At 41.1% G+C, this 24,905-nt stretch overlaps 1 protein-coding gene across 2 annotated transcripts in view; it reads left to right on the forward strand.

Annotated features, from left to right (window-relative positions):
- Window positions 1-24,905, forward strand: part of cadm3 (cell adhesion molecule 3) — a 74,144-nt gene that overhangs the window by 31,810 nt on the left and 17,429 nt on the right. For both annotated transcript variants that reach the window (XM_026375331.1, XM_026375333.1), the window contains exons 3-5: window positions 1,377-1,526; window positions 15,375-15,527; window positions 20,694-20,831. In XM_026375331.1, the coding sequence (XP_026231116.1) occupies window positions 1,377-1,526; window positions 15,375-15,527; window positions 20,694-20,831 (441 nt within the window). The remainder of the gene's footprint in view (window positions 1-1,376; window positions 1,527-15,374; window positions 15,528-20,693; window positions 20,832-24,905) is intronic.

Raw genomic sequence — 24,905 nt, forward strand, 5'->3', positions numbered from 1 at the left:
AGCTCATGTACTGCAAATGTGTATTTTTGATGCTACATGCAGTTACTTTGCTTGCCTCTTTTTTCTGCATCCTTTTTTCCAGGGTCCCCCCCCCCCCCCACCCCCTTTCATGTCTTGATGGGAGTTCCGCCGAAGCGCACTTAAGCAGATGTTCTTCCTGCAGAAAAAAAAAAAAAAAATCAATTCCACCGCCGGTGCAAGGATGTGATAACGCTCCACGCCAAATATAAACCTGTCTCCCGTTTGACAATTTGGTTCCAATTAAACTATTTATACACGCCGTATTTTCAGGGGTGAGGAAACCGCTTTGAGGCATATCTTCTTAGGAGATGTTCCCTCCGTTGTCAGTTATGCCATTTTTGTTTTGCTTGAGTTGAGGTCGGACGAGCGCTGGCACGTTTTGAAGGGAGCAGGAAGTTAGAGGAGGGCAAAGCAAGGCTGGGCGATCACACAAGGCCACAATAACTTAACACAGCCACAAGTGCTGCCGCGGCCATATCCAGTATTACTTACCATAATGAGGAACTGCATATTTCAATATACATCTCTTGTTCTGGTTCACGTAATCGTCTGCCACCCTCGTTGAATGCAAAGAGCAGAATTAACCTGCACCATCACCCGTTATCAAGGGAGCACTGTTAAATACCATAATTTGAGCTAATTTGAATACTGTTCCACACCCAGACAGGTCACTGTTCAGTGGTTTTTGTGGTGTTTTAGCTCCTGCCTTTTGAATTCCTTCATTATGCTGTGTCATTTGTATTCTCTCTCTCTGTCTCTCCAACCTGCTCATTTCCATAATGCCTGTCCCATTTGAGCTTGTTCTGTACCAGCCAATACATATGCATGGCATTATAAACGGACACAGATATCGACAAAAGAGGGCGACGATGCCATTAGAGGTATGAGACAGACTCTTGTTGTTGCTTTGACCTGTTAGGAGCCACTGTCTGCCATGGTCTCTTCATCTTTGCTGGTCCCTCAGGTTGTGCAGTCTCTAGATGCCAGGGCAGCTCCTGACTCATCGCTCTTACATTGGCCTCGCAGACATACAACCCGATAGCCATTTGTCTGCTTTTTTTGTCCCTCTGACAGCATGTCCGTGTGTGTGTGCACATTGTGACTGTGCTTTCAGAATGACAGATAGAGATGTATAGATAATCTGACAAGAAGAGAAAGAGAAGGGGCGGAGGGAGATAGAGAGAAAAAGAGAGAGAGAGCGAGGCGAGTAATGTATTTTGTGGGTTTATCTGATTTGTGTGTTTGTGTTTGCTGCTATTTTTACTTGTAGTTTCATACAAGCACACCGTCGCTGACTTGCCTTTGTTGCTGTATGTCTTCTGATTTTTCTCCCCTTTCTCTCTCCTGTTACCTAGACGACGACCCCTTGCAGCCGGTGACCTCAGATGAGACTGTGTCCGTGGGGGGCACTGTGATACTGACCTGTCGGGTGGCCGAGAGCGACAACTCCTCACTGCAGTGGTCCAACACCGCACAGCAGACCCTGTACTTTGGAGAAAAGAGAGGTGAGAGGGAGGGGTGGAGAGTGAGATGGGATTAGATGATGTGTCAGTAAAGCAATCGCATCTGTTACAAAATCTATTCAAAAACGGCTAACTTGATTTGCCAAATATATTTTCAATTTAGCTTCAGTGCTGTCTAGTTCATGTTCACTGGTGACATATTTTCCTGTCCATTCCTATACCTCAGAGATATTGTAGGGAGGAGGTTGGTATAAAGCACACATCTTTAATCAGAGAGAGATTTTGTGTTTATGTGATGATAACAATCGATTACAGTTTGGATTAAGGCACAGTTTTGGTAAAATAATAAAAGACAACACGTCCCTTTGTGTGCTACAAGTCAGTGGTGACTTTTGCAATTGTTAACCAAGACCACAGTCTTCCTAACCCCTAACCTCGACTAACTGGTTTGAATTGCTTAAACTCAACCACGAGACCTTTAATTTCCAGGAGTGGTAGCTCAGAGAAACCGCACTTAAATATGTTGATAGTTTACTGATACTTTCAAAATACATTTATTATGGAGCCTTTCACCCAAACACACATTCTGTATTCATAAAAACGGTCTTATATTTCCAATGTTTCTGTTCAGAGTATGGTTACAATTGACCTAAATCTGTTTGTGACATTTATTTACTCGCTAACATACAGATAAATCACGTTCTTGGATTGAAAACAGGCAAAGCTTTTATATTATACATGGGGATTTCTTTGTGTCATTGTCTTATTGATGCAGATCAATAAGCGACTGAACCATTCAGGTGACTGAATCACTGTTATATATCACTGGATTTCTTTCTGCCTTCAATCTGTCTCAAGCTGTAGGGAGAATGATAGTTAAGTCACGTATAATTTCAATTGCTGTCATCACAGGGGACAAACTGTAGTGGCTACTTTCGTGGAGTGCGTACTGAAAAAATGACACAGGGGAGGAATAAAGATTAATGCATCTTAGAAAGACGGATACACTCACACCTTTTAAACAGTACATTTCTGACAGAACATATTTACCAAAGCTTGTCAGTTCCACATGAATTTCATTTTAAGGAGACAGGGTTGCAATAAAGATGTTTGCTACTGTAGCTTTGTTGAACAAGACACTAATAATTACTTGGTACCCACTGGATCATAAGCTTTGTTCAAAAGAATAAAGCTCCAAACAAAGACTTTAGGGGACTGAGATAGCAAATTGCACATTATTGTGATATTGCATGGTGCCAAAAGTGATCAGTGAGTACAAAAATGCACAAAACACAGGACAAAAACAAACCTCAGAGTGTGATGGGCTAAAGTGCATAGATGCTTCCAATTCAAACAGATAGTTTTTAAAGAAAAACAGTCTGGGGCTTTTTAATCATCCATTTTGTGAGACTTGATGGCCTAACTGGCTTTTGATGATATTTGGCTTTGATGAAAAGAGAGACTTCCCATTCCGTGGTGCAGAGGTCCAGCATAACACAACATACCCTGTATTTTGAAAAGAAAAAAAAGAGTAAAAGGGCGACTAGTGGTGGGAAAATTGAGACCGTAAATAAGGACTGACATTATAAATATGGAGTTTTGGTACTAATGATTACTTTCGACTGTGTTCCAAACATTGTCAGGCGTGAAAAGGGGAATGCACGGCAGCTACTCTGAGTGTAAAGACAGGGACATTACTAGGCTGTGATGGCAGTAAAAATATGTTTTCTTTTTTTATTTGATGTGATAAAAAAATGCACAAAATGACAGTTAACATCAGATGATTTCTCTCAACTCAAAGCCTGATGAGCTGAAATATGTGCTCCAACTTTTTTGTACTCTGTCCCTTTTTTAGTAGTTTGACATCAAGCAGCAGACTTTGCCACATTGGAGCAAAAAGAGGACAGAGTCAGAGTGGTGCAGATGGATGGAAGAAGTGATGGGAGAGTTGGATAATTAGAAACAAGTGTTATAAGAGAGATAGAAAGAGTCCCTTGTGCACTAATACAGCACTTAACGACAGAAGAGAGACAGAGATGGAGTTAAGAATGCTATAGGGGGGATACGGAGCCAACATGTTTGTAACAGACAATTTGGAGAACAGAGAGAGGTGAGAGCATGAGAGAGAGAGGTGGGGAAGGACAAATGGAGAGATCAGCGAGCCTTTACCCCAGATGGAGCTTCAACCACAGATGAGAGGAGGAAGATAGAAAGTAAGGCTCTTCTCTGCAATAACACTCAAAGGCCAACCTCTAGTTTGGAGGGAATTGAGAAGAGTATTGGAAGAGGAGGAAGAGGAGGAGGGGGAGGACGAGGAAAGGGAGAAAATATGAGGAGGGAGCACAAGTGAAAGCAACTCCCTGGCGTAGTGGTCCAACATGCACAGCAGATGCTGTACTTTGGAAAGCAGAGAGTTGAGAGAAAGAGGAGATGAGGGTGATGGGAGATTAGAATTCAACCCTTTCACCATGTCTTCTCTCCAAAGTTGCAGCAGATGGAATGAGAAAGTTGAATGTTTCCTGATCTGGTGGCAGGATGTCATTATTTGCCTGTCTGTTTTCTGATCTACCGTGTAACCATCGTTAGATTTCAGCTACATGAGATTATCTCTGCAAATAGAACAGTGCTCCTTGTAATGCTGTAATTGGCTGAGATGTCTGTTTCCAAAAGCTTCTGAGTGAGACTTGTGCTTCTAACCAATCAGAGGATTTCCTGTATGTAAGTGAGTAAAGTTTTAGAGTATTCCCATTTATTTTAATTTCACAACGATGAATACCTACTGCTAGTCTCAATGGTCAAAAGAACTACTTGCTTAATTGATTTATTTTTGCCACTTGAGGGCACTGCAACTAGTGTTAGCATGCTAGTATGCATGAATGGAAGGACATGTAGGTAACATGGAAAGCGGTTAGGATAATGGATGGATGGATGGATAGACAAAGAGCATTCTGTTCCTCTTTAACAGTGAAATATATCAACATGTTCATGAGCAAATTGCTAACTATGTCCTAAGTTTTGAAAACATGCCTGATGAACCTGTATTTATTGTTAGTCTAAACATATTGAAATGTAAGTTAGACAGTAAGTGAAATAAGAAGGTAAGGAAAGGATGATCATCATGCTTGAACTGTAGGTTTCCAGAGTTGTTTTAGATTTGTTTACTTGGTATATAATTTGCCAAAAATAAAGTTTTGTTGGGTTGACATAGCACTATCAAAAGGAAGCCAAGGGAGAAGTGAGGGGAAAGGCAAAGGAAAGACAAACAGATTAGGAAAGTGAAATAAAAGGGAGGTGTAATCTGAGGAAAGTGGGAGGACAGAAGTGAGAAAGGAGACTGAAAATTGCTCAGTGATCCACTTTGGAAATGATAGATTGAAAGAGAGAGTCATTTATGCAGTTGGCCCCAGCAGCAGAGTGCAGATACTGTGCTGCACTCAAAGTTAAGACAGCAAGACATGGAGGAATGAGACTAAGGAGCAAAAGCAGTATATAGTAGAGCAGGGAAATAAATCTGAGGCTTCACCGAAGAGCAGGAGAAGAAGAAAAGGAGACAGGGAATAATCAGAAATCCTCACCAGTACATACGAAGGCGGCACAGCATGCACCGGGCTATCAAGAGTAGAGACAAATGGATGGGTGGCATGAGCTGAGGGAAGAGGGGGTGAGGAACGGACGGATAGCATGACGGGAGATAGAAGAGGAAAGAGATGATGCATTATAACTACTCTCAGTTAAAGCTGACACAAAATGTACTGTGAGGTCAGAAACGGTAAATTCACAATCCAGAAAGACAGAGAGACAGATGGAAGGAAAGTTTTCTTTACTTATTACTTGAAACTTGGTCTAAATAGGTGGCCTTATTAAAGTTTGAGAAAGAAAACGAACAGTAGAGGAGGAAGAAATGAGGAATGTGGCGAAGAAAATGGATGGTGCATGATGGATTAGATTACAAACACCGGAGAAATGAGTTTGTAGCAATTAGGCAGAGGGATACAGGGAAAGAAACAACACCAAATTTAATTCATTTAAAAGTTTTTGTTCACTAATAATGGAAAAAAAGGATGAAAAATCTGAGCCAGAGTTGTGATGTATGTATTGTCAACATTGCATGGTCATATCGATACAACTCTTCATGGGAGATCGAAACCTAAAGTGGACTCAGCAGCGAACAGTGCACAGTATTACTCCGGCACTGATGTATGTTAAGGCACAGAGGCAGAAGAGGGAACACAGGGTGGGCACATTTTTATGGGACATTTTCAAAAGCGACATGGAAGCGAATAGAAATAATAATAATAAAAAAAAAAAATCAAAGTAAAGGAACAAAACTGAGAAAACCAGCCTGGTTCCAGTGGAGCAGAGCTAATGAGAGTTCTGCTACTATAACTGCCTAGATAAAGATAAAGCAAAACAGAAAATTAATTGTTCAGGGACACACAGCCCAGTTGTGTTTATTAAAACAGATACAATGACCAAAAAAAAAAAGCTTTTTACTGTTAATCCTTTCCTGTATTAATCTGAGCGTGAACATTTAGAGCAAAGGAACCTGACAGTCCATAGCGAAAAGAAATGATCTGATAACTGTAGAGAATTTAGGATATTTTGATACATTTCAATTCCTTAATTCTAGATAATTTATTTTAAGACCCTTTAAAGGACCCAGAGATACCCTGGAGGGGATGTGTGGGAGTGGATTGATGGATGAGGGGAGAAAAAAAGCCCCAGTGCTGCTAATAGAAGAGATTAGACAGCTAGGAAAGCATGAAAACGGATGTGTCCCTACATTATTACTAGACGAAAGGAGAGAGCGGCACTGACACAAAGAGGTGGACATGAAGGACATAAAGACAGACAGAGAAACGGAAACACTGAAATCAAGGCAAACAAACACGGACGTAACATTTACATATTTGGCTTTGGCTTTGGGCGTCGTCCAACTCGAGGTAAAACCAGCTTAAAACTAGTTTTGATCCAAGAAATCAATAAGGACTTCTTCCTAAGAGGCTCAACAACTTCAGAGTGAAGTCACAAAATCTTAAAAATAATTTATAAACCCCTGTCTGAAATTCTGCCAACACTGTTCCTCACAGAATGGCTTGGTGACCTGAACTGAAGGCCTCAGATGAGCTCTTTAACAATATAAAGAGCTTCCCTCTGGGGCTATAGGCTGGTGTAAATGCTATAAATACTGAGCACAGCTGTACATTGTCTGGATATGGAAATGAGACACTTTATTAACCTGTTGATAAGTTGTATTGCCTGACGACAAGCCATTGCCAAAAACAGAAACACAGTCAGTTCTAGTCCTCTTGCAGATGTGTCGTCTTTTCCAAACAGACACACAGGAACTTGTTGATATTACTATTACAAATTCAGGTGTTAGACGTAAACACTCCCGCATAGTAGATGTGTGTGAAACACATTAGATGCTTTGACTTAAAACACCATTTGGCCGCTAACTGAATGAGGCCATCTGAACCAGGCTAAGCTGGTGTTATTTAAAGTCAGACACATGAGCATGAGGATCCTGACAGACCTCTTACTTTATTCCCCCGGCCTGTGGATGTGATGCTGGGTGGATTAGATAACCAAAGTGCAGTCAGTATTTTAAACTTATCAGCAAAACTGACTAGGATCAGGCTCAGGTAGGGATTGCGACATCCCTAATTAAAACCAGTCTTCACATGCATCCCTCTGCAAGAGATCCATTTGTCATGAAGAGCGAACTCTGTGCAGTAAAATATGTTTGTCCTGATGTTATGTAATTTGCATATATCTTGGCAAACTGCACAACAGCAGGGCAGACGTGGGCAGTACTTTCTCTTCACAAGTGAGGTCAAACGGCATCTCAAAATGATTTCATAAAATGAGCACATTCTCTGAAATGCATATTACACAAAAATATAAAGATTACATTCCTCCATCCCGAAAGGATTATGTGACAGCACTACAAATTGGGCACTGCATATTCACTTGTCAGCTAGCGATTAACTTTCTACTGGTGGATTGGGATGAATAAGGTTGTTTTGGTTGGTTGCTTGTGAATAAAAAATACAATCTTTGGGGAAAACAAACTGAAAGACATTGTTGTATGATTCAGAAGCTAAATCAAGATTATCAAGCTTTGAAAGCAAATGTATCTGCCCACCTGAACACCTTTGCCTTTTGCACTTGAGTTGTTCAATTTCAAACTGCCTAATATTTCCAGCTGTATCCCCATCACGTAACACTCCTTTTATTTATTTTTTTGTCCAATGACCATGGTAAAAACTATTTAAGATGTATTCATTCAGAAGGTTTTCATATGATAGGAGGTAGACGACATGGCTTACACAGAAGTGAAACCCCTCGTGCTTATTTTACTCAGTGTGCAGTCAATAAAAGCAGACATGCAGTGCAAATATCCATAATTTGAGGTCTTGCAAACGCATTTCCTCACAGGAAAAGTCATATATTTGCTCTCAGTCCATCTTTATTGGACTTTATTTGTCATGTGTGGTTTCCTTCCCTCCCATAAAAGCATATCTGCAGACATCAGACATGCTATCTGCCTCACTACAGTTTAACAAGGGAACGACTTATATTGATATACAAACATACATGGTTGACGGAAATCCTTGCGCCTACTGGGAGAATCTTAAATATGAAATCTGTGGTAATGAAATGGACTGTACTTGTAAATCATTTCATTAAAAACACATGTTAGGGTTAGCAAGCTTTGCAGTGAAGCCGGCGCCAAAATATTGAAAGTGAAAATTCCCTCTTAGGTAACTGACAATTGGCCGTGCACAGCCCATTGTGAGATGGTACTCCAGATGCAAGTGCGTGAGATGTTTTTTGACATTTTCTGCAAAACTATTGATCTACATCACATCAGTCAGAGTTTTCTTGGTGTCTGGGAAGACTCTCCAGAGAATTTATAAGCAACAGCCATCACAGTACTGAAAGTCAGCACGAGAGCCTTTTAAAATCTAGCACTTGAAAGAAGGTTTTTTTCTTCAATTTTCGCTTTGTATCATCTGATCTCTTTTTTTTTTTTTCTCCCATGTGTCTTTATAATAATCACGTGCAATGGAAGACAAGAGCAGGGAGAGGAAAGAGGCAGACACACTGAGGATTCAAAGAAAAATCTAATTTAATCTGATGTTAATGAAGTAAATATATGAAACACATTCCCTTATGTGATTCAGGAATTGACCTTTTAGTTCTCACTCATAGAATTAAAATGAAAGTCAATAAGCCAGAGGAACAGGAACAATATAGAAATGTATCCATTCATGTTAGTTCAGCTATTGTGGATTTACACTGTATTTTATTCTTACTGTTCTTTCAGTGGATCAACATTTTGGCAGTGGGATTGTGTAGATTATACAGAACAGGGAGTTTTTAGGTCAGGGCTGTTTTTCACCTGTGGTCAGAACCTCCTGTTTCCCCCTGCTTTCTGTATTTATTATAAGCACATCTAACCTCCTGGCTCCAGCCTCTGATCTAACGGACAGACATAAGAGTGATATCGATTTCCTCGTCTAATTCTTAGCAAGGTGGCAAACAAGCGCATTTCCTCTAACCCAGGCTATTGCACGAGTGAAGGTGGTGCACATGTGGACATCATTTGGTCTTTATAGAAGTAAACTAATGGAAAGGGCTGCACACACCTTCAGCAGGGGCAATCAAAGTCAATTAAATGAAACAATTTTAAAATGTGCAGTAACGGTAATGTGATGGCATGCAGGAAAAAACAGCAGGCTGACACCACAACAGCTATTATTATAATTTTTTCCTTGATTTCTGTATTTTATAAAGGTGAGGATAATGAAAAAATAAGCCGTGCTTCAGTATTATACATTTTACTCTGTCATGCTTTTTGTTTAATCCTTTTGCACCAGGCTGAGCAGCCAACATGAGCAGCGATGACTTCTCTAGGTAATCTAACTTTTAGAACGTGTCATTGGTCAGTATTATTTCCCAGAAATCCCCAGTGGGCATTTTTGTTTTCTGCTGTAAATACTACATGGTGGGATTTCATTGGCATGTTGCTTGAAGCTGATATAACGTTGGGAACGTCGCTCTCTGTTCCGTTAGGTTTCAACTGGAACTAATGCCTTCTTTCTTCAATTTGCACCACCTTGGGCAAAGTTTGGTTTGTGTCACTCTGTTTGCCTCCTTCCATTGACTTTGCCTACATTTATGCTGCTACCTCTAAATGATTATTTTTATTCTGTCTGAAGTCAGGGCAAAGGGAGACAAGTGGATTGAGAGGTGGAAAGACATGGGGGGGAGGTGGGAAAGGTGGATAAAACACTCAGAGGTTTGTGTTCATCAAGCGTTTCTTAGTTGGTGCACTGATCCAGGATCAATTGACACTCTCAGATCAGTGGGGATGGCATGATCAAGGGAAACCCACGGTCAGTGAACCCAGATCAGCTGTCGGAAACGATGGATAATTAGGAAGCTGGAGTGATTATTCAGAAACAGATGGGAGGATGGAGGCGACATGTGTGGGAAAGGGAGAGAGAGAGAGAGAAAGAAAAAGGAAGAAGAGGCAGTCTCTTTGGATGAGAGGGTAAACTAAATGCTTCCAATGTGAAACAAAATTAGAGAGTGAGAGAGGTCTGAGTGATGACGGAGAAAGAGGAATGACTAGAGAAATGAGGTGAAATGGGAAGAGAGGAGAAGAAGAAGAAAGGGAGGAACAGGGAAGAGGAGAAGAGAGGCGGTGAAGGTGAAATGCAGATTCACAAGAGATGGAGAAGCCGGGAATAAGATAGAGACAGAAAAATAAAAAAATATCGGTCTGTAACTGATGTAATTTGCTTCAGCAACACAGGTTTCTCCCCTGTTGTGCCAATAAAAACATTTGAGAGACTTCTCAGCAGAGTAGAAACTCAGTTGGAACAGCATCAGGAGGCAGATGAAAAAGGAGTAGACTATATGAATGTGCACTTGATGTGTGCTGTGAGAGAATTCCCCACTTCCTCCATGTTTGAAGTTGAAAGAGCATGAGAAAGATTGAGGGAGTAGGAAAAGGAGGAGGTAGAAGAAGATGAAGAGTAGGTGAAAATAGCTGCGGTGACCAGATCAACAGTCGGACCTTCGGGGGGTATCGAATCTCCAGCTTGACTCGAGAAACTTTGCCTGGCCAAAACCGCATAATCAGGAGCAACAGAGACATTCAAACCCACTTGATCACACTGATGTACAAAACGGTTTGTGAACTGATAAGCAGATCCTGTGCTCGATATGTAATCAACACACAGATACACGCTCTTTACACCTTCATACACCCTGTGGGTACCCACAGAGTTTCAAGGATTTCAGTTGTTACTCACCAAAGAGATTCTCATTGATATTTGGGATGTTAGAAAACAATCAAGTCTCTTCCAGTCAGTGTCCATGAGCAGAACTCTCATGTGGCTCTGTGCACTTGTGGCACATTGTTTGATAAAAACAGGAGAGTGAATCCTGCGTTTACACCTGCATAAATAGGCCAACCAGCAAACACAGAATAAAAATGACACAGCGTGCTGTGTTAAAAAGTGAGAGTCATAAAGTCGAAAGCGCACAATAGTCTGCGAAACAATACTCAGACTTCTAAAACAGACTGCTTTTCTCTGAGATGTTCTGTTTCTGAAACTCCTAAATTGTGTCAACTTCATTTCTAAGAAACCAGGTTTTTTATTTGTCTGTTTAGCAGGTGGCTCTCAATACTGCGACACCTTAGCCTCCGCTGATGTTGCTATGGAGAAGAACCCAGGGCTGTAGCAAAAATGTCCTCTTGTTACAAGTAGGAAGCAACAAGTCACTGTGAAATAGTTAGTAAATATATCAAACGTTGACCCAGAAACTGAACGAGAACTGATTTTAACAGCTACATGTTTTATCCGTGGCAGAATCTTTTAGCTTTGGCTTGCTGCTTCTGCCACATGCAGCAGAAACTGAAGCTTGATGATTCAACCCTGTCTCATAAAAAATAGGTTCCTGTGCAAATAAACTGCAAACATTATCATGTTTTTCTGCAAAAGAAAAGATTGTCACAACACAGTCTCAACTTTGACTCCAGTGTCCTGAGTGTGGTTGGGTTTAGGCAACAAAAACACAAATTGTTTAATTTTTAATATAATAATTTGTCTAAAGGTTAATAAACGCGTAATGTGTGATCTTTTAAGATGAGAGACAGTCTTGGTGGTCGTGAATGTTTCTTACCAAATGTAGTTTGGGAATCATAAGATGAGAGATGGAAGTAAGGTATTTACAGTTGGTGGACTCTGGAGATAGCTAATAGTCTGCATCTTAATGCTCAAGCCATGGTGCCAACTCAGTGTGATTATGTCTTTTAAGTTTCATGTTCATCTAAGCCTTAGAATTGCTTCAGATGTCCGTCACTAAGATTCAGGAATTTGCATTTATCCCTTTACTCATATACACACGTCGTCCATTAATTGAGTTTATCTTAATGATAAAAAATCCATTACACCCTCCACCAAAGGTACAACAGCCAAACAGCAGGCTGTGACCTATTGACTAACTATTTATGTTGCCCACATTGCAGGCCAAACAGCGTAACGTGCATGTACACTTTTCAGGGGCCTCCCAATCGATACGCCCCCTTAACTAGGTATCATATCATTTCTGAAAATCCATCACACCTGTACGCTCAAGCAATATACATCGTTTATAATGAAAAAAAGAGAGAGAACAAAAGAGGAGAGAAAAAAGCCTGAAGTCAGAAAAGATTAGAAATGGGTGAGATGTAAGAGAGAAAGATGAAGAAGAACAAGAGAGAGTGAAAGAGGGGAGATTGAGGAGAGATGAAGGCAGGAGAATTAAGGAGACTGATAGTAGAGCGTAGGGTCCAGAAGGCATGGATAAGTGTGTGTGTGTGTCCGTACGCCTCACACACTCACATACAGAGAGGGTAGCTCATGAAGACAAATGTAGTGACCTTGCTTAGTGATAAGGCATGAAGATAAAGTATTGTTGGGTGAAATAACTAAAAAGTACCAAGAGAAACAGAGGTGTGTTTGTGTACTTGTATGAATATCTGAGCGAGGACCAGTTTCCGCTTGTAACCTGGGAGCTGGGATTTGGAGAGTGGACAGTCTAGCCGGGGTCTCACTTTCTGTCACACCTTCACAGGGCGTTTGAGGATTAAGACTTGGTTGTGGGATTAAGGTTAGACTGTGGCTTGGTTATGGACGAGAGTTAAAGTGAGTGTCCTCACAAAAACAGAAGCACAAGGGTGTGTGAGCGGGTTTGCACTAGAGATGAGCTGACAAACAGATTGAGAAATGGAAAGACAGGGATGTAATGTGCGAGACAGAAAGAAAGACAAAGAGATGAGGCAACAAACACAGATGTGGCCCAGCACTGAGACAGACAAATAAACAATGCAGTATTCATTCTCTAAGTCTGTTTCCATTGCATTCTGCAATTTGCATTTTTTGATGCATCACCTTTTCCACCTCAGTCAAGCATAAAAACATGTTTGCAATATTTCAAGATTTGTTTTTGAAATTCTGGCAGTTCCACTCTATTAGTTATGCACAAATTGGAAATGTGCATTTAGGAGCAGGTAGATGTAAACACACCAACTTACTGGCTACACTTGCATTAAAGGCTTTAACACTCAATTCAGATTGTTTTTTGTTGATAGTTCACATTCATGTTTGTAAATGACAAGTGTCCAGCTCCAGGGACGACACCACGAATGCACGTACAGTAACTGATAATGATATTTGTGTAACAGTCTGCTCGCACAGTTTCCTGTAAAGCACCCCGGTATGGATTTCTCCCCTCCAGTTTGGATTCATGACGTCAGGCAATATGCAGATGCGACCATGTAATCCGAACACTTCAGCTGTAAATCAGATCATAGACGCAGAGCACAGGCATCGTCTCTGCTCTGTGCAGAGTCCAATTGACAATGGTTGTATTATTGTTAACAAAACGATCTACAACACAAGTAGAGCTTGAACTCACCTGTTAACCCCACTCATCTCTGTTTAGGTAGAATATGTTTAAACGTTTCTCTGAAACAGCCGAGAGAAGGGCTTCTGCAGGCCATCCATGGCACCAGTGCACCTGCAAGCCTGCACTGATTCCTCATGCATACTGTATGTCATGCCAGGCCCTCAGAAGCCCCCCCTGTCAACTTCTAGTACAACTAACACGACCTAAAATATAGATGGTTCTTCTCAAACTTCAGCACCTGTGTGTGATTTGGGACGAGATATAAGACCTAAATAGTGCCACAGTAACTTAAACTACTTTTGGAAACAAATGTTCACTTTACTTGACCACAAAGTTTTTTTGCTTTGTTGCAGGTATCTGCTTCCCTTTTGCCGGGTTGTCATACGTTTAGTCATTTGCAGAGAGCCAACTGTGCTCGAGGCTGCCATAGAACAAAGCTGAAAAGGCTTTGCAGCTAATGGGTGGATAGACATTTAGATAGGCAGACAGATACTGTAGGTAGGCTGAGAGATAGACAGCAATTGCGCTGCACAAACACCGTAGAGGTCACTGCTGTCACGGAAACGAGCAGTTATTTCGTAGCATTTCATCATCATCTATCTTGGTCGCTGGCGCTCTCTCTCCCTCTTTCATGACTGGATTTCTCATTGATGACAAAGCCATTTATGTCTCACTTATGTTCCGCCCTGCCTCCCTCCTCTTTATCCTCCCCCGTCTCCCTCCTTCCCCACCTATCCCTCTCTGTCTATCCTATTTTCTCCTATAGCTATTTATGCTTCCTCTGTTTTATTTTTCCGTTTTTTCTCCTCCTTGCACGTTCTCTCAGCTCTCATTTTTCAGATTTGCATCTCGTCTGTTTCCTCCCCTCTTTGTCTTTCTTTGCCTCTCTCTCTCTCTCGCTCGCTCGCACTCACATCTCAGCTATTTTTTCCTCCTCTCTCACCTCAGCTTCCTCACTCCTCCTTCTCTCTCACCGTCTTACATCATTTTCTCTCTAAACACCTCCCCCTCCCACCTCCTTTTCATTTTACCTTTCTCTTTCCCATGATTTAAATTCCCCACATTGTGTTTCTTAGTTTTCTCTTCTCCTCATACTTCTCCCTTATGTTTCCCACTGCACTACTTCTGCACAACACATGCTGTTTTCTTCTCCCTACTTCCTCCAACTTCTGCCTTCCACTTTCCGTCCTTTCCCTCCATGTTTTACCTTATTCAGTCTGTTTCCCTCTAACTTTCTACATTTATCTCTCTTTATCTGTCTCTTTCCTTCTACTTTCAGTCATACTTATCCTTCCTATTCATCCTTTGCTCATTTTCTCCACCACCTCTGCCACACCCTCCAATGCTTTTATCCCCTTAACCTTATTTGTGTCTCACCTCCTTCCCACCTTTATGTCATCTTCCTCCAGACTATATCAGATTTTTTTAAAAATCCATCTTCCACAGCCTTATTTTGTTTCTTCACTGCACCACCTCCTTCTTTCCACCTTGTTTTCTTTCCTTTCTTCCTACCTCCTACCTTTTATTCTACCTCCACCCTACCCAACAGTAGGAGTAGCTGTTATAATGGATGAGCCCTTTTTCTAACAACTAGTTCTACTTTCTCTCCCTCAAACTCCCCACCCACATCTCTGACTTTCTTCTCCTGTCTGAACACTGCACTCATCTTCCTCTCCTTACTCTTCATCATATGTTTCTCTTTTATCTTTTTCAAAACAAGCAATGAGCACAGAACAAATATGACAAAAATATAGACCATTGGAATAATAACAACTGCTTTAAAGAAAATATGAAAATAATAAAGCAAATATTGACTTGAAATTATTTAAAAGGCCTACCTTGTGTCACTTAACATCTTTAAATAATTTGTAAAGAAGATCAATTATGTATGAAACAACTAATATTCTCCTCCTCCTTCAGCGCTCAGAGATAACCGCATCCAGCTGCACCGCTCAACACCCACTGAGCTCTCCATCACCATCTCCGACGTGCAGCTGTCCGACGAGGGCGAGTACACCTGTTCCATCTTCACCATGCCCGTCCGCACTGCCCGAGCCACCGTCACTGTGCTAGGTGGGTCACACAAACACACACCTACACAGTACATGATATGCACTATCTCTGAATGTGCATAAAACACAGTGCACCTTCTCCAAATAAGAAAAGAAACCCTGGACTGTTTGTACCCAGCTGTTAAGTGTATTTTCTTTTTTTTTTTAACTTCTTAAATGAAGCAGAACAAATACAAGTGAAGGTGACAGTATGTGTGTCTCTAACAGTTGTGTTTAATAGGTTTTCAGGATTTTAAGAAAACAAGAACTTTTTTCTGATTAAAAGGTAAAACTATGTATTATTTTTTATAATAATATCAGCAAGACTCAGTTTACTCTACTGTTGCTGACCTTTGTATCCCACACCAGTCCCTGATTGAGGATCCCTGTCAGTGAAGCCCATCTTAAGGTTTCTTCCCATTTTACTAGTCTACCTAGGTGTTGCTAAAATTATTCTTTGTTCTCAGTGAGGCTTAATGGTGCAGAATGACATTCGTACCTTCCCTGTGTTCATACTCCGTCGTGTCTCTTTTGAGACTGATTGACAACTGTACAGATCATCTTGACTGCAGTCTTTCTTAATTTCCATCCCAAACCTGTAGAATTGTGACAAATTTAAAGGGGATGCATCAAAGCGTTTGGCATCTTGTCTTATTTCCTCCTCAGTTGTCAGGTTGTTTATAACAATTTCACAAAAATAGCCACTTTTTCCTTCATTCAGTTTCAGGCTACACACAGAAAATATATAATAAGCCCATCACATTAGAGCACTTCAAAATTAGGAGAAGGTAGCTTGGATTCACCTTGCTATACTGCTGTGGCGTTGTATTAGCTCGACCTACCCTGCAGAGCTGGATGAAGTTTGACCCTGTGGATGTGCATTGTAAGTGTGTCATGAGGCAAGTTGCACTTCCAGAAAGTTTTAAATTTAGAGGACGTACTGTTTGAAATACCGACTCAATAAAAGAATGTCTGCAATCAGTGCCTTAAAGGGAAAAATATTTAACAAATCTTTCCCATAAAGCAAGTCGATTGTGTCTTTTTGTTCCTTTTAAAGTAAAAAAAAGGTAAAAGTTCTGGGAATCTGCAGTGTCAGTGTCTGATTAACTAAATTTAACGTACAAATATATGAAGTATTCTCTGGATTGTCCACTTTAGAGGCCTGTGAACCTGAGGCCTGTGGTACGACTCTACAGCCTTCTTCATGATGCCTTCACCCAGTTCCATCCAGATTCTTGGTGAATGTTGGTGTTAACCGTTGTGTAACTGTTACGTGAAGATAAACTGACTCTCCTCATCTTCTTTGAGATGCTATTACCTATGCCCAATACCTCCACGGAGAGTGCAGTAAATCGTGGCCATCCAATCAGCGGTTAGTGGGCCTGTTTATTGATTGGGTTTTCAGTTAATCTGTTTTGGATACCGCAAACCGTCTTTCAACCATTGATTTTTATTAGTTGAGTTGTTATTGTTCCTCTGTATCAGCGAATCCTGGCTGTGTTTCATGGTTTCACTTAGAAGATGACAACAAAGCAATGTGCTTGGCACTGCTGTAATGCACAAACTGATGGCCACAGAACAACAGTGGAGACGTACTGTATGCATAGGGAGACAGCTGGTCAGATATTCCTGGGAGGTTGTGGTGGGTAGATATATGGCCAACATTGTCAGATCTACTTTAAATTGCTGTGTAAGGAAGCTCTTTGTTATAATCACAAGCAAACTACATCTATATTTATTCAACAAATGGGTTTCCTTCTCTTCATTTTGCATTCTTTCTTGCTGTCAAAGTTTTTAATTGTACGTTTATTTGTGATATTGAGGAGCGATCGTATGAGTTTTTGCCATTTCATCTCACATTTTCTAATTTAATACATCAGAATTTGCCAACACATTCTTGGATCAGACAGAGCTGCAGATGGTTTCTGCTATTTTATTTTGGAAAATGCAGTTTGTGGAAATAAGAAAAGCTAAAACGCAGATATTTCGGGTGGAGCAGCGTGGCCAACGGCTTTTCTGTCACTCCGAGGCCACAGGGCCGTACCCCAAATTTGGGGTTTGTCAGTCATGAGCTGTGGAAGCATTCAATAAATCATTTTGTTGATATTTATTTAAATGTTTTGAGCTGTTTTTGAACTGACTGTGCTGCAAAGTGTGTTAAGACGAAAGAAACGGAGTTGCTCTGGACAACAGCAGCAGAACAGTATGCCTCAAATGTTAATGTGATGTTTGTGGGTGGTTGTAAGACGGGAGTGGGATTGTGTCTGTTGAAGCAAGGGTGAACACAGGTCTACTTTATCTCTTTAAATTCAAATTAACATGAGAATCACTCCTCCGTATTTTTGTCAATTTTACAGTAATTGTAATTCAAGATTTTTTTTTTCGCTGTAATTGACAGCTGTGACACTGTATTCTGCTTTCAATAAATATTTCATGACCCCTGAGAGTGAGCCAAACCATTAAAAATGTATGGTAAAATGTCTAAAACGCGCGGACCCCTGTGGGAAAATCAGCCAAAGATATCGAGTTTTGGCAGAGCGGCATTCATATGTGTGTGTGTGTGTGTGTGTGTGTGTGTTTTTATTCTTGTTTTGACATGTGCAGGGTTTTGACGGACACACACCCAAAAACACATGAGCACATAAATGCTGAGTGTGGTCAGTTTTAAATGGTTCTGTGTCCGTTAGTGTAAAAACGTGTAGCACGCCCCTCCGCTCGCTCCTGAGCTAAGCAGAGAATAATTTATATGGCATTATTCTCTTTTATTCTCCTTGTTGAGGGAAGGGTCTCGACAGGACTTCTCCAGCCAGTTCTATACGTGCAGTATTATTCCTTCATTAATATTCAATGCTACTTTACTGGCAGAGAGCTTCCTCACACAGTGCACTACATCAAATACTGCTACATTAAAAATTGACCACATTTTTATATTTTTGATCTATACCTTGGTTAGTTCACTGCACTTTATGCTGTTGTTTCTGTCCTGTCTATCTATTCTCTGCTGTCGTTCTTCTCTCTCTGAAGTCTTGACATTTTAGACTTTTCTGGCCTAAAACAATTTAATTTTTCATTAATTGCTGCAAAATCTCATCAATTTGAATAAAACTCTGTTCCCTCCATGTCTCGTCCCACCATCCATCTCTAACTTCCTGTCTAACTCTGCTCTATCTCTGTTTCTCTGTCCATCATCCCTCTTTCCTCCGTTAATGCTGGCGGTGTATGTGGTAGACGGCAAACCTAATGTTCATTATTTTCAAGAGCAGAATGACAGTAAACTCTGCCAGCACTTGGAGAAAAAGTGCTGCCCACAGCAGCTCCAGATGGAGTATGGCGAGAAAAGTTTGTCTTCAATCATGATGGTGGAGACAAAGTGGGTCCTGAAATATTTGGCAGAACGGACGTGTAGATTCTTTCTCTCACTTGTGTTGTTTTCTCTTCAGCTTGTGCTCCAAGTTAAAACAGTAATTAAGCAAAAATGTTTCTTATTTTAACTGACTCCGCCGGATCCTGGAAGAACACCTCAGGGATAGGAAGATGAATCATGAAATTTTGGTTTGGCTGAAGGGGGGGGCGTCCTGATGTTTCACTTGTCTAAAACTGGTTGGAATCCAACCTTTGGCTCATGTCCTCCCTCTGTCCCTCTCGGTTTTTCCTGCAAACTGTCACCCAAGGCACCACTCATTCTAACTCCCATCTAGGCTTTTAGCTAATGAATTCTGGGAGTCGTATTTAATAATCTCTGCAAAATATAATTTACTTGACATTTTGAACTGAGCTGAAGTACTGAGAAGGAGCAGTCGCACAGTACTGTTCACCAGACTCACTGGAACTGTAGAAATGCCAAGGCTGTCAGAGGTAATGCAGAACCCTGGCTGCCAATTTTAAAGGGATAATGCAGTATTTTATTTATTTATTTTCATTAAATTAATTGCATTTTCTGTAGGCACTGGCTTTTTGGACTTTACTGTGTTGGTATACTTAGTGTGTGCCACGAGTCCTGTTGGATTGTGAAGTTAATGAATGTTCTAATGCATTTTCTTTTGGCAATGGTTTTGTCTCTAAATTCACCTTCTGTCATGTTTTCAAGCTTTACTAAAAATGTGGTTAGAATTTCATGCTTTATTCAAATTCATCACAAGGCTGACATGCACTTAGTGTCTGACCTTTTTAAATGAATTAATAAAAAAAATAGACACAGTAACAGTCAGTGTCTGTGCTATCATAGATTTCGCCTGTAAAATATGTATGACTAATGGCATTAACTGAAACATACTGCAGTAGATCCTCATCTTTGATGCCTACACAGTTGATAGTGTTAATAAATATATATGAAACAGGTGACTTCTTGTTGAGCATTGGAAGGGCGTTAGTATATTTTTTTCCAGAAGAATGGATGAGTCCAATATTTACTTCTTTGCCTAAAGCAAGTCAGGTATCAGCAAGACACATTATATAGATTTTCTTCAGAGTGATCAGAAAATTCAGTGTTTTTCCTTTAACTTTCATCCATTCAGCTACAGCGGGCTGCTGTCGGAGTTTTTAGTGCCACATCAATCTCTGTCATCATGTTACCTTACATCAAGACTATTTCAGCTGCTGGCTAAAAATAACAATTTCTTTATTTTGTACTGTAACTTTATGATAGTGGGTCATTTGTTCTATATATGGCTTCAACTAATGATTATTTCATTATAGAATAATCTCCTCATTGTGTCTCAATGAATCATTGCATCTATTAAATGTCAGAATATGGTGTTAGCCTAAGGTAAATCATTAAATTGCTTGTTTTCTGGTGGTGGTTTCTGGTGTAAAAAAAAAAAAAAACAGTATTCTTGCACGAACCATGACAAACAACTATACTGGTTAAGGGTGTGGACGTTTGAGGTGAACAGAAGCTTCGCAGGCACTTGAGCTCTTATGCAATTGCAAGCCTGCGTCTTTATTTTTCCAACAGCACTTTCAGAAATTCAAGCTTGTCTGTGATATTGAGAATGCTGTATCGAATCTTCTATTGATATTCAGGTTTATTTCCTAATACACCCCAACTTTGCAAAAAATATGTAGTATCTACTAGAAGGTTAGCCACTGGCCTTCCTTTGCTTTGCAGTTTCTGACTACAAAGTGAGGCCTGCCGCATAAAAGTTTGCTTGCTAACTCTAACTTTTTATGTACCTCCGTGTCTCTCCAGGTGTGCCTGGTAAACCTCAGATCTCGGGCTTTGAGAATGCAGTGCAGGAAGGAGGCAAAGTCACCCTGACCTGTACTAGTACTGGCAGCAAACCTCCTGCCAAACTGCGCTGGTACCGAGGAGACCAGGAGTTAGTAGGTGAGCGATACAGCGAGCATATGGACAGTCTCTTTGTGTGTGTGTCTGTGAATGTCGGTGTTGTGGGGTCAGAAAATGTGTTTTGGATGTGTCTGTTTTCAAACTGCAGCTGGATCTGTGTGTGTGGTAAGGATGTGCATGGGTGCGGTTGTATGTGTGTGCGTAGGACAGTGTGGAATATTCTGCAGGAATGCGAGGATGTGGTTTTTCGCTTGTGTGTGTGTGTGTTTGTGTCTTTGGCCTGAAGTGTTTGTGATCCTGCAGTGTGCAGTGTCTGTGGGGATTTGCAAGTGTGTATGTTAGTACACATGCATGGGTTTGTGCGCATATGCCTTACATATGAGCATTTGTGTGTGTGTGTGTGTGTGTGTGTTTTTTAATGTGTGTGAGAATGTAGCTTGTGTGTGTGTGAGATCATGCTGTGTGTGTATTGTGTCCTTGCCACGTTGCCTGCTGTCTCCCTGTGTGTCCTAAACCTGTGTCTGCATATGTGTGCGTACAAGTGTGGGAGCATGCTGTTTGTGTGTGTGTGTGTGCGAATGCACGAACATGCTGTCAGTATGTTTGTGTCAGTGCTTCATGTCCTGATCCTCTAAACGTGTGCCTATGCATGTACCCAGGAACTGTGTACGTGTTTGCTTTTTATTGTATTATGTGTATGTGTGTGTGTGTGTGTGTGTGTGAAGAAACAGAGTCTATCTGTATGAGTGTGTGTGTGTGTCTGTCGTTGAGCTGCAACATATCTGCAACTGCGAGTGACACAACAGAGAGCAAGAGATAGCGTGGGTCGGATCTAACCGGGGATAACGACAGAATCCAGCAATAAAAGGCGGGGCGGAGGAAAGGATGAAGGGATGAGGTCGAACAGAGAAACAGAGATAGAGAGAGCTTTGCATGAGGTCGGACTGACTGGTCTTTTGTTACAGATAAACAGGAGGAATAAGCAGGGAAGAGAAAGGGAGCACAGAGAGGATTTCATGAGAGGACAATTTTTTTTATTTATTACAGATAAACTGAAAATCAAGAAGACGATTGGCAGCCTGTGACTCACACCAGTTTTGCTGGCAGTGGTAGCGTTTTCTCCAAATTACAACCATGTTTCCTGTAAACCCCCCTGCTTCTTGTTGCCTCATCAGTCAGAGGTTTTCTGTTTTGCTTTACCGAGCAGAACAAACATGTTGGAAGTGTTGTTTCTGTCGCCCTTTCACTCCTTCCACCATCTGCCATCACCACAAACTCTATAAGCTTTAAGCTATATTTGTACTGGAAGAACAGCGCCCTCTGTCTGTGTGCAAAGCTCTCCAGCAGACGTCCTGCTAAATTCGACTCAGTAGAATCTGCAGTGTTTAGACTGGTAGATCTCCTTTACAGTGGCCTTTTCTACCTTAATTATGCCAATATAAAATGATGACATAATATGATAATGATTTATTGATGGTAAAATGCTTCACTCAGGCTTTGTAATGCAAAAATGTCCGTGTGCTGATGCCTTGGCAGTGTTAGTGTTTGCTATAATTATGGACTGAAATGAATCGAAAGAATGGACTAAATCTACAAAGAGAAGGAGGAATGGGAGAGCTGCCCGCCTGAGGACAGATTATCTGCTCTTTTTGTTACAGAGCAGAGTGTGGAGAGCGTGTTGCTTTTAAGAGAGATTGGATTTCTGTTTAAAATGGTTAGTTCACCTAAAACGCAAAAAGATGTATTTTCTTCTAGCTTGTAATGGTGTCTAGCCATGCAGATAGTTCAGGTATTATTTTTGTCCGGGCACTGAGATATCGGTCTCCTCGTCTCCTAAGATTACTGCTGATGCCACAAGACGGTGGAGGTGAATGCAGTTCTGTTTGTGATCCTCACAACATTGAAGCCTTTCATTAAAATAATTGAACATGTCTCTCCAGAAACAAAGGCTTGATTCCTCTGGATAAGTTTCCATAGTTGCTACCTTTGCTAAACAAATAGTCTGGCCCCTAGGAGTCATCTTAATATTGCACATACTAGGTATGGGTGCTTGGTGGATGGTTATGTGCAAGACCAGAGTTTGTATCATGTCTATAGACCTGCAATTATTTTTTGCTATTTGTCTGTTTAGCTGCGGTCTTTCCTCAGATGTAACCACATCTGTCTTTACCTTAACTATGTCTTAATAGTTCAACCAGTTTGAATGCTATCCAGGTTTCAGCTGAATCAACAATCTTTTCTGGAGGTAGAATTACATTCAAAGTGGCAAGAAGGTGTGAAATGACCCTTTGAAATAAATGGGGAATAGAGAGAAATGGAGACAGACAAAGAGAGACTTCAAGGAAATCATCTCTGTGTGAGTGATGCTGCGTGCGAGGCCTCACCCAGCTGTCTTGACATCACACAACAGCAATCAGTCATTGCTGGACTGACACACACAGTCTCTCCCTTTCTCTCTCATACATACACTCACTCACACACACACACACACACCTCCCCACGGTTTAACACACATACACTGGTAATGGCCAGATGATAATCACACACTCAGACTGTCACACAGTGCTCATCATGGACTAGATAGTGAAAGAGCAGCACGGGTCACTGTGCTATTATTACAGCTTCTCATTCATGCAGTTGAAGCCTGTGTGTGTGTGTGTGTGTGTGTGTGCCTGATGTCTTCACTGACAGTAAAGCGAGAGATGGAGAAAAATGGAGAGAGTAAGAAAAAGGGGAATGAGGGCAACACAGATGTCGAGAGAGTGTGTGTTTGTATGCGAGAGAGAGAGAGAGAGAGAGAGAGAGAGAAACGCCTTGTATTAAGAAAGTGACAGCGAGGGGCTGCTGAGAAAACAGAGAACACAGAGGGAGTGAGTGAATGAGCGGGAGTGTGTCTGTGTGCATGCATAAAAATAGATGGAGCGACTGCAAGGATACTGAGAGACTGATGGAAGCTGTAAAGAGCAGACACAAGAGAGACTGAAGGAGAAAGAGAGCAGAAGGGGAATTAAGCAAACCACAGAAGAAGAAGCAAGGCAGCTTTGCGGCCGAGTGGGAGAACAGACTGGGGGGAGAGGGTGATACGAAAGGGGGCCGGTTTTAAAGAAGAGGGGACTGGAGAGCGCAACAGGAAAGACGGGAGAAAAAGGAGGGAAGGCTGATGAAATGGAGAGAGAAATCCAGAAAGAGGATTTAGATAGAGAGAGCAGGGAGACGGAGAGCAGAAGAGAGCAGGAAAGGGAGTGGTAATTGAGAAGAATGAAAGGCTAAGAGCTTTGAAGACTGTATTAGTTGTACTGTTTGAAAGGGCTATGGATCATTTAGTGACATCGATGTATTGGATTGAGGATAATGGGGATTTATAGTGGCACTTAAGTCCACACCGGCTGAATACCAGCCCAAATTGTCATAATGCAGGCCGTGGGGCGGATGGCGAAGGGTACATGGGCGTGTGTCCGTATGGAGCAATGTAATGTAAGAGGCGAGAGCGAAGGAGACATCGGGGAAACAGACAGTAGTGGGAGAGGAATTCTGATCTTCAAAACAGCAGCAACACCATTTCAAAAGTCGCCTTACAAGTAGAAATCCAGCTCTAGGAATCTGCTGTTTCAGAGTATCTGAATTAATAACGCTCACTTTGCAGAATGGCTCCTTGCTTTATTATTGATTGATGGCTTTATTACACATATTATATAATCACCTGCAGTTTAAAGCTTCCATGATGCCAAAATCCAGGGCTGGAGGTAATGCCCATTTTCATTTGAGTTCATTTATCACATAATTATTGAATAATTTATTAAAATGAGTCTATAATATCTCGAGAAATAGTGGGAAACGTCCATCAGAAGTTTCCAAAGCTCAAAGTGACATCCTTAAGTTATTTAAATGCAGTATGACCAACTGTCTCCAGCAATATTAGATTATGCAATGGCTTAAGTGAGGAGTCAGTTGTTTCTCTCTGGCTCAATTCATTGTCTAATCATTTTAACACTAATTATCATTACAGTTACAGTATTGTGTCAACATTTCATGTTGTAGGTGGTTGAGTCGAAGCCAATTTGAGCTACTTTAAATAATATTTAATGTTTTAAAGTTGGCATCAGTACTAAAGAC

This window comes from Anabas testudineus, chromosome 17, assembly GCF_900324465.2.
Source record: "Anabas testudineus chromosome 17, fAnaTes1.2, whole genome shotgun sequence".
NCBI classification, from domain to species: domain Eukaryota; kingdom Metazoa; phylum Chordata; class Actinopteri; order Anabantiformes; family Anabantidae; genus Anabas; species Anabas testudineus.